Source organism: Nelumbo lutea, chromosome 1 (assembly GCF_056320005.1).
Source record: "Nelumbo lutea isolate HS-2025 chromosome 1, American lotus-T2T, whole genome shotgun sequence".
Lineage (NCBI taxonomy): Eukaryota > Viridiplantae > Streptophyta > Magnoliopsida > Proteales > Nelumbonaceae > Nelumbo > Nelumbo lutea.
The window spans coordinates 128893670-128904527 of NC_142684.1; the positions used below are offsets into that span (position 1 = coordinate 128893670).

At 29.7% G+C, this 10858-nt stretch overlaps 1 protein-coding gene across 1 annotated transcript; it reads right to left on the bottom strand.

Moving 5' to 3' along the window:
- Nucleotides 1-1996: 1996 nt before the first annotated feature.
- On the bottom strand, nucleotides 1997-3597 carry LOC148877504 (isoeugenol synthase 1-like). Its single transcript, XM_088964784.1, has 5 exons — nucleotides 3355-3597; nucleotides 3124-3258; nucleotides 2779-3007; nucleotides 2422-2625; nucleotides 1997-2308 (listed from the first exon to the last, which is right to left on the bottom strand). Exons 1-5 carry the CDS (start codon nucleotides 3541-3543, stop codon nucleotides 2109-2111), a joined length of 957 nt encoding a protein of 318 aa, XP_088820910.1. The 5' UTR covers nucleotides 3544-3597; the 3' UTR covers nucleotides 1997-2108.
- Nucleotides 3598-10858: the final 7261 nt, after the last annotated feature.

Below are 10858 nucleotides of genomic sequence, written 5' to 3' on the forward strand. Positions count from 1 at the left end.
TTACAAATGGCCGAAGCAAAACTGATCCAATATGATCAGGTCAAGTTGATCGGGTTGGTCGATTTCATCAATTTAATGAATAAACCTAACTAAAACTAATTATTATTATTTTTGTATTATAAAAATTTTATTAAAAGTAGTATATAAAATATGAATAATTATTAATTATTTATAAATTTGAAAATATAAAATAGTTGTATACTCTTATGTAGGGGTGTCAATTGGACTAGATTTGGTCCAATCCGATCCAGTCTAATGTGAGCCCATTACAAATGGACCTGGTCCAGTCCAGTCCAATGAATATTTTGGACCATTTTGGACTAGTCCAAAGACTGTCCAATCTGTTCAAATTCCTATTAATTTAGATCGGTTTCAACTCAAACCTGGTCCATTGACACCTATGTTCTTATTTTCTATCAATGGACGGACCTCTAGGGATTATTGCAGATAAGGGCAACTTTTGGGCCCTAATATCAATAAAAATAATATTTTTAAAAGAATTTCAAAAATAAGTTAGCTTTTTAAAAATAATATCAATTTAGGGCAAAAGCATTGTTCATCTTCTTCCTCTTGCAATCTATTCAGCAGCACCGCCGTCCGCCACCGCCTCCGGCAGCATTGCCGAAGGTGGGCGGAGGTAGAGGCGGTGGTGGCCATTCCTCTACCCAATGCCACCACCTCCGCCCACCTCCGCCTCCACCTCTGACAACGGTGGAGGCAAAGGTGGCGACGACGCTAGTGGTTATTCCTCTGCCCAACGCCGCCACCTCCACCTTCAGCAATGTTGTCAGAGGTGGGTGGAGGCAGAGGTAGCGATAGCAGCGTTGGGCAGCGGCCACCACCACCACCTCTGCCTCCGCCCACCTTCGACAACGTTGTCGAAGGCAAAGGTGGAGGTGGGTAGCGGTGGATGGTAGTGCTGCAGAATGGATTGCAAGAGGAAGAAGATGAATAGTGCCTTTGCCCTAAATTGATATTATTTTTAAAAAGTTAACTTATTTTTGAAAATTTTTAAAAATATTACTTTTATTGATATGAGGGCCCAAAAGTTACCCTTATCTGCAATAATCCCTATTTTGGAAGATAATCACTTGTATCATAGTGGGAATTTGGTAGTCTTTTTCTCCAATAAGCACTTAAATAAGCATTTGTGACTATTTTGTCCTCCATTTTCTTTCAAAATTTCAAAATATGCCCTTATGAATTACTTTCATAAAAACACTTTTATCAAAGTAATTTTTTGAAAGCACTTTTATAAAAGTAATTTCATGAAAAACACTTATGAAAGCGCTTTTATAAATGTATTTTCAGGAAAGTACTTTTATGAAGGCACCTTAAATAAAAGCACTTTTGTGAAATTACTTTTATAAAAACACTTTTACAAAAGCACTTGCTTTTATAAAAGCACTTTTATGGAAGTACTTTTATAAAATTCAACTAAGGATAATTTTGGAAGAAAAAATTGAATAAGTGCTTATTGTATAAGCACTTAAAAAATGCTAGAAATTTGGGCTTAAAAAATAAGCCCTTATTTTTAAAACAAGCACTTATTTCAGGCTTATTTAATTTCTCAAACACCAATAAGTGCTTAACGGTGTGGTCGCTACCCAAATAAACACTTCCAAACATGGCCTTACTTAATCGACCTTGCATTATTTAATAGTGAAAAATGACAATTTTTACCCTAATGTTCATTTGAATAAATTTAATCAAAAGAAAATAAAAATGAAAATATTATGTTTGCCCTTAGTAAAACATGTGTAACCACTCTATTTGACTCTTGGCTCTATTTTGTTATCTTTTTTTTTTTGTATAGAAAAGTGCCAGAGATTTTGGAATAAACAATCATGAACCCTTGCCCTAGAACATTTTTCATTCAGTTTAGATAATCATGTTACTATTTTTAGATGGCAAAAGAACATATGTTTTACCACATTTTGACAAAATTCAGGCAAATAGCGAAGCTGAATTACTGTAGTAATTAAAAATTACGGCATTGATCGATTTAATGGATCTGCAGCAGAAATCTTTTCTTCTTAATTATGGAATTACAATTGAACATGAACCTTATTATTTTCAGATGAACTCGGACCACAAAGCACAAACTACTAAAAACTGGTCAACTTGGGTTTGGGAGGTGGATTGACGACACAGATGTCGAGAAGACGATCAACTGACGTATACTGATAATCAGGAAATAACTTGGATGCCTCCAAATCCTCTTCCCGTAGTTCAAAGCTCATCTGTGCTCCCACAGCGAAGATGTTGTGAAGGATGGAAGGTGGAACGTTATCCGGATGTGGCATTGGCTGAAGAAAGAACAAAGGGAATATAATTAAAACAATGTGTTAAGGGTAACATCAATACAACAATACGTAGTGATAGTGTAACTACAAATGTAACCCAGTATGGATTTCTTACTTTCAGAGAGCTTCACAAGTTCTTCTTCTGGGATATGAACCTTCTTCAGACTCCGTCCAGACTTCTTCTCCCAGGCTGAGATAAGTTCCAACTGGGTTATGATATTTCCTGGCAGTCTGATCATCATAATTCGATTCAGTGTTCTGGGATCGACTGCAGCTTTTATTGTATAGGCAGCCACATCCTCCTCGAAGTTGAGGACCGCTGAACAGTCAAAGAAATCAAAAGCAGGAGTTTGCTGAGATGAGGTTTATTGCTGGTATGGTAGCAGAAGAGCAATTAATTTGTTCTCTACATATATTAATTAATAATTAGTTCAATTGATGAGATGTTTAATCGTGGAAAGTCTATACGTACCCTTGGCTTCACCGCTGCCGTAGACTGTGACGTCCTCTCTTTGTTCATGTGGATGAAGCAAGTAATCTATGAAATATGCAGCAAAGGCGTTGGCAGAGACGAAGGTGTATGGGATCCCAGAAGCCTCTGTAGCCCTTCTGATCTTCTTCTTGCTGTCGAAGATAGCTTGGAAAGGTGGAAGTCCTGTAATTCTCTCAGATTCGTTGCCAAAGTCTGATGGGACAAACCTCTGAGGGACAATTAATTAGTATATAGCACAATCAAGACAAACTTGTAACTGACAATGATTTCAGTGTTGCATTTTTTTTTTCTTTTCCTGATGAAAACAGAGGATCACAGTATTACCTTAATGTTACCAGCTTCCTTGATGGCATTTATAATTTTGATCTGCTGGGGATATTGGGGAATTGCAAGTGCAGAGATCACCACATCTACTTGTTGAATCACATGCACAAGCTTCTCATGCTCATCCAAGTCTCCCTGTGATCAAGTGATGATATACAGAGTATATGAATTAAGGGTCTAATCACCATGGGAGAGAAAAAGGGAGCTGAGGTTTGAATCATATATAATTACTTGAAAGATGGTGACGCCCATAGACTCGAATTCTCGGTGCTGCTCTTGCTTGGAAGAGCTTGTTCCAGATGAGATAGGCCGTGCATAAACATAGGTTGGATGTTCCATCGAAATACTTGCCTTCACCATGTACTTCCCAACATACCCAGTTCCTCCAACTATCAGTATCTTGCTACTCTCACCGGCCATCTCTCTATCTCTCTCTCTCTCACTCTCACTCTATCTCACTCTATGTGTGTGTGTGTGAGGGCAGGGATCGGAGAATTTTTATAGCAACCACTAGTTTGAAAAAAAAGTTGAATTACTAAAACCTCCCCTGAAGTTTTTTATCTTGCTGAAACCTCACTTGAAATTGGTAATACTTTCTAGCACAGTTGCATGTAGATTCTCTCTCTTAGAATCCTTTATAAAAGGTATGAAAAAGGTCTAAAATACCTATGCAGTTACTTTTGATGTTTATGAAGTTTATATTGTGTTCTTTCTCTTAGATTCTCTCTCACCTTTTTAGTTGTTTATGAAGTTTATATTGTTTTTTTCCATAAAAATCAGTCTCAATAGTAATTGTATGGGTATTTTGGACAATTAAAATACCAAATTTCAGAAAAGTTGATTGTAATTACCAAACTTTAGGAAAGGTTTCAACAATTTATCCAAAAATGCACATACGCACACAAACATGGTGGACATAATAAAAAGAAGTAATAAACAGTGGGGAAAGGTTCCATCAAATAAAAGCACTTCTGCTCCTTACAACAAGTGGGAAAGATTTGCTAAAAACAATGGTGTGTATGTAACCAAGAGGGGAACTTGCTAGTGATTCTAACACAGCTCTGTGTGCCATTATGTATAGCAGTTTTGGTTTTTCTTTTCATTCTTTTTTGGGTGAACACAATGTGTAGAGGTAGAAGAGTAGTATATAAGTATTACAAATACTCATATTTATTTATTTCTTCCATAATCGAGTTTTCTTTGAATTTATAATTAATTACCAACGAATTGTTCTCTTCAATCTCTTCGACAATCGGCAATTTTGGAAGGTAGATTGCGTGGCCTGAAATTAAGCTACTCGATCCCTGTTCTTTCCCATCTACTGTTTTCCAAAGACAATTTACTATTTCTTAAAGTAGATGAATTTTATATATAAAAGGTTTCTTTTGTATGTACTTTTCCTTGTTAGTGAGGAGAAAAAGAATGCTCTTGGTGTTGGAGTGGAGACGGACTCTAACCACAAGTTTTTGCCATGAATAAAAAATTGAGGTGTGAATGGAACCGGTCCACCATATAACCAAACAATAACACAGGTAAGTCATGCATGTGAAGAGTAAATGTTCAATACTAAGATTCACATAGAAAGCGACAAACCCTGATATTCGAATCCCTGCTTCGTGGTCACCCTTCAGACGTCTGTAGTGAGTTTTTTCTTCTTCTACTAAAATTGTGGATTTCGAGTTCTAATGTTTTTGTTAGGGATTCAATTGTCCCAATTATATTCGAGATTTTTTTTTTAATGTTTTGAGATAATGTAGAAACGCCTTCTACTTTCAACATCAAAGTTTTTGGACTTTGAGTGAATGAGTTCAGCTAGATGGACCTGATGCACAAATTTGACCTTTCCAAGCTTATTTAGCTTTTTTTTTTAATTGTTTTGTGCAGTTGGGGATAGTGACAGAAGGGGAATCTCATTGAGTCATTGTTACTTGGTAGTCAAAGACTTCTTTTGGTTCGTATAGTTGGGAATAGTGATAGGTGGAAAAAATCTATCAAAATAAAAGGGGATATTGTATCATAAATAGGGTTTTTGACTTTACCTGTTTCCAAACTTGAGCCACTAAATTCTTGGGTTACATCACAATCGTTAACCTTTACCAAATTCACAGGAGTGTTGTTATATGAAAATTAAATCGGTAGATTCAAATTTGATTTGTATATATCTGAGTTGAAACAAGACCTTGTCCAGTGGATTTATATTAGATTTAAGTCGAATTTGGATTGCAATAGGATATATATATTAAAATAAAGCAGTCAAGAAATTTTCTCTTTTTTTGAATTTTTTATTTTATTTTTTTTTATTTTATGTTATTTTTGAAACAACCAATGAGATGCACTTTTCCAATAACCTAAATAATTTATTTTTATAAAATTTCTCTCAAACTACCTCCCCCACTATCCCCCACTTTCTCCAAAATTATCTTTAATTCCTATTTATCTTCTAAATTATCTCTAATTCCTATTTATTTCCAAAGTTATCTCTAATTTGGTAAAGAGTTTCTCTCCTAAATTATCTATAATTCCTATTTATCCTCTCCCCTAATTTTTATCTATGCCTATTTAAAGAAAGTTTGGATTAAAAAATTTAAGAATTATTTAAATATTCTAACAAAATTATATAATAACTTTAAAATATTGATTAATTTTATATTTTTACCAAATATATCACGGAATTATGTACTAACAGTTTAAATTATGTTTTTTTGGATTAACAATTTAAATGTTTTTCAAATATTTAATAATATGTAAAACCTTTAAATAAATTAATAAAATTCAAATAACAACAAATTTTAAATATTTAAATAACTAAATATTTATCATACTAGATATTAAATAGTTAAAATAACTAAATTATGTAATAATTAAAAAAAAATTCTTCAAAGTACAAAAATAATTATAACAGAATATTGAAATTAATAATAATTTAATATATTATGAAATTAATAATCGAATTATGTAATAATAGTAATTTAAATTATGATTTTATGGATAATTAAATTTAATAAATAATTAATATTTTAAATTTCAAATATTTTATATATTATTTCAATATTTAAATAATTAAATTTTTATATAAAAAAATATTTAACATAACTAGATTTTAAATAGTTAAAATAAAGAAATTATGTAATAAATTAAAAAATACTTATAAAATAATATTGAAATTAATAATAACTCAACATTTTTACATAGTATTGTAAATAACTAATTTCACTTATATCAAGTAATAATTCGAGAAAATAACTTTGAAAAAAAATTAATATCTACTAATAATAATTTTAAACTTTTTATACTAAGAAATATGGGAAATTTCTCAATTTTTCATAATAAAAATTATATTTTAAATATAAAATATTAATATATATCATTGGTCAAGTCATCCGATTTTGGTTGATTTACAAATGGCCGAAGCAAAACTGATCCAATATGATCAGGTCAAGTTGATCGGGTTGGTCGATTTCATCAATTTCATCAATTTAATGAAGCAAAACTGATCCGATATCGATTTCATCAATATGACTATGCTAATATATTTTTACTACTTATTGTATTTTTTTCCTTAACAATAAATTTTCAATTATTGTGTATTTTCGCTATAAATTTTCAATAATTATTAAAGACTAAACTATTGTTATTTATCAAAGATGAGACTATTAATTTAGTTGAAATTATGAGTGTTCATGAGTTGGTTCGGTTTGGTCGTAGGCTATTTGGCCAACCAAATTGACCTGGTTAGCTTGGAGAGTTGGTCAGCTGAAATAGAATAACCTTTTGTTAAAACTGACCGACTCAAGTTGTATCAGTTTGGATCAATTTATTGGTTTAATTAATCGATTCAAAAGATTCAAACTTAAAAATTAAAATTCATTTTAAAAATTACAGTATAATTATTTAAAAATAAATTTGAAAATTAGATTTGTGATATAAAACATTTTAGACTAAGAAATATGGGAAATTACCCACTTTTTCATATTAAAAATTATATTTAAAATATAAAATATTAATATATATCCATGGTTAGGTCATTCTTTTTTATCGAAAATTTTTTGAGCCAACGCCAACCTAAAATACTAGAAAACTGACCAACTCAAGTCGAGTTCATTGGGTTGGTTGGTTTCATTAGTTTGACGAATAAACCTAACTAAAATTATTTATTGTTATTTTTGTATTATAAAAAGTATTAAAATTAGTATATAAAATATGAATAATTATTAATTCTTTAAAAAGTTGAAAATATAAAACAATTGTATATTCTTATCAGTTTGTATTAGGGTCATTTATTGGAGCACACTTTATAGTTTTACATATTTACTTAAACCTCCTTATAGTTTTCGTTTCACTAAAGCACCCCATGTATTTTACAACTTATTTACTTAATCAACCTTTCATTAAGGAGTGTTTGTTTTGTCATTAGGCCCATGATTTTTTATTCCAAAAATACTCTTAACACTTTTTTTTTACATAAAACAAAATTGACCAAATATAGCCAATAGAGTGGTTGCTCGTGTCTTATTAAGGGAAAAATGGTATTTTTATTTTTGTTTTCTTTTGATTAAATTGATTAAATCTATGGCAAATTATAAGTGGTGCTTTTGTAAAATGCTAACTATATGATAGATTTTAGTAAATCCATGAAACTATAAGGGGTATTTTAGTAAATAACCCTTTCTATTATTTAGCTTTAACTTAATAAACCCTGTGTATCACACGGGTCCCCGCTAGTATATATATTAAAACAAAGCGGTCAAGAAATTTTCTCCTTTTTTTGAATTTTTTTGTTTTTTCTATTCCATGTCCTTTTTGAAACAACCAATGAAATGCACTTTCTCAATTACCTAAATAATCTCTTCTCCTAAAATACCTCCCCCACTTTCCCCAGAATTATCTCTAATTCCTATTTATCTTTTAAATTATCTTTAATTCAAATTTATCTCCACAATTATCTCTAATTTAGTAGAGAGTCTCCTAAATTATTTTTTAATTCTTATTTATTCTCTCCCCTACTTTTTATCTATATCTATCTGAAGAAAGTTTGGATTAAAAATTTTAAGAATTATTTAAATATTCTAAAAAAATCATATAAAAGCTTTAAATATTTATTAAAACCATAAAAAAATAATTTTATAGTTTTACAAAATACATCACGAAATTATGTACAAACAATTTAAATTATGTTTTTTTTCCAGATTATCAATTTAAATGTTTTTCAAATATTTATTAATAAGTAATAGCTTTAAATAAATAAAATTCATATAACAAAAAATTTTAAATATTTTATAGATTAATTAAATATTTATCATAACTAGATTTATGTAATAAATTTAAAAAATTTCTTCAAAGTAGAAAAATAATTATAACATAATATTGAAATTAATAATAATTTAATATATTACAAAATTAATAATGAAATTATGTAATAATAGTATAAATTATGATTTTATGGATAATTAAATTTAATAAATAAATAATATTTTAAAACATAAATATTTTACATATTATTTAAGTACTTATATAAATAAATATTTTTAATAAAAAATATTTAACAAAGCAAGATTTTAAATAGTTAAAATAAAGAAATTATATAATAAATTTTAAAAAATTCTGAAAAGTAGAAAAATCATTATAAAATAATATTGAAATTAATAATAATTTAATATTTTTACATAATATTTTAAATAACTAATTTCACTTATATCAAGTAATAATTCAAGAAAATAACTTTCCAATAATTTAATATTTATTAATAATAATTTTTAACTTTTAATCTGTATTTATTATATAATTATATATACTAAAATTAATATTTATTGTATTTCAGTAATTATTTATTATTTTTTGTGATAGATGTATTTTCAATGATTCTGTATTAATTTATTTTGTTTTGTTATTTAACAGAAAATTTTCAATAATTATTGTAGATTAAACTACTATCATTGAATTTTTTAAATTTAATTTATTGTACTTATTGTATTTATTGTATTTTTGTTATAACTTATTGATTAATTAATATTTATTAGAGATTAAACTATAATTTGAGATTATACTATTTATTGACTAAGTTAATATATTTTTAGTACTTATTGTATTTTTGTAATTATTGTATTTCTTCATTATTAATATATTTTCAATAATTGTGTATTTTTTCTATAAATTTTTAATAATTATTGGAGATTAAACTATTGTTATTTATCAGAGATGAGACTATTAATTTAGCTGAAATTATGAGTGTTCATGAGTTGGTTCGGTTTGGTCGTAGGCTATTTGGCCAACCAAATTGACCTGGTCAGGTTGGGGAGTTGGCTAGCTAATACCGATAAACCTTTTTGTGAAAACCGACCCACTCAAGTTGTATCGATTTGGACTGATTTTTTGGTTTGGTCAATCGGTTCAAAAGATTTAAACTTAAAAATTGAATTTAATTTTAAAAATTATAGTGCAGTTATTAAAAAAATAAATTTAAAAAATAGATTTATGATATAAAACATTTTAGACTAAGAAATATGGGAAATTTCCCACTTTTCTATATTAAAAATTATATTTAAAATATAAAATGTTAATATGTATCCATGGTTAGGTCGTTCGATTTTGGTTGGTTTACAAATGGACAGAGTGAAATTGATCCAACTTGGTCGAATTGGGAAATTTTTTAACCAGAGCCGAACTAAAACAATAGAAAATCGACCAACTTAGGTCAAGTTGATCGGGTTGGTCGGTTTCATCAATTTGATGAACTAAAACAATAGTTTTATGTATTTACTTAAGCATACCTTATAGTTTTCATTTTATTAAAGCACCCCATACATTTTACAACTTATTTACTTAATCAACCTTTCATTAAGGAGTGTTTGTTTTTCCATTAGGCCCATGATTTTTTATTCCAAAAATACCATTAACACTTTTTTTGTACATAAAATAAAATTAACAAAATATAGCCAATAGAGTGGTTGGCCATGTTTTATAAAGGGCAGAAATGGTATTTTTATTTTTTTATTTTCGTTTGATTAAATATATTTAAATGAACATTAGGGTGAACACTGTCATTTTCCACTGTCATCTAATGAAAGATTGATTAAATCCATTGCAAATTATAAGTAGTGTTTTAGTAAAATTTTAACAATAGGGTTAGTAAATCCATGAAATTATAAGGGGTATTTTGGTAAATGACCCTTTCTATTATTTACCTTTTGCTTAATAAATCCCGTGCATCGCAGAGGAAAAAATCTAATGGAGCTTGAAACTATCGGCTACTCATGCGAACCTGATCTACACTCCGATGTGTGTGTTGCCAACCAACATTTGAAGATCAACATGCGTTCCTTAACAGTTTATCTATCGTCCAAACAAATCCCACCAGATGCACTGCTCAGGGTTTGGCCCTACCCCAAGAAGGAAGACGAGAACAACATGAGAATTGTTACTCCGATGGAGATAAAGATCCTGAACAACACATATAACCCACCCGCCTGTGATGTTATCCAAGACGTCCTTGCCATCATATTCGCCACCACTTACACCGGCAACATCTACCATGAATTCAATGAGATCGTCATCCCCTTTTTCCTCACATGCCGTCGTTTTCAATTGCGCATAAGGTTCATTATATTGTGACTAAACTCAATGCCTGGTGGGTCACTAAATTCGATCCACTTCTCTCAGGCTTATCGAGTTATGGGGTTATCAATCCGGCTGACAATGGTAGGGTGCACTTCTTTCCTGTAGCTGTGGTTGGGCTCAA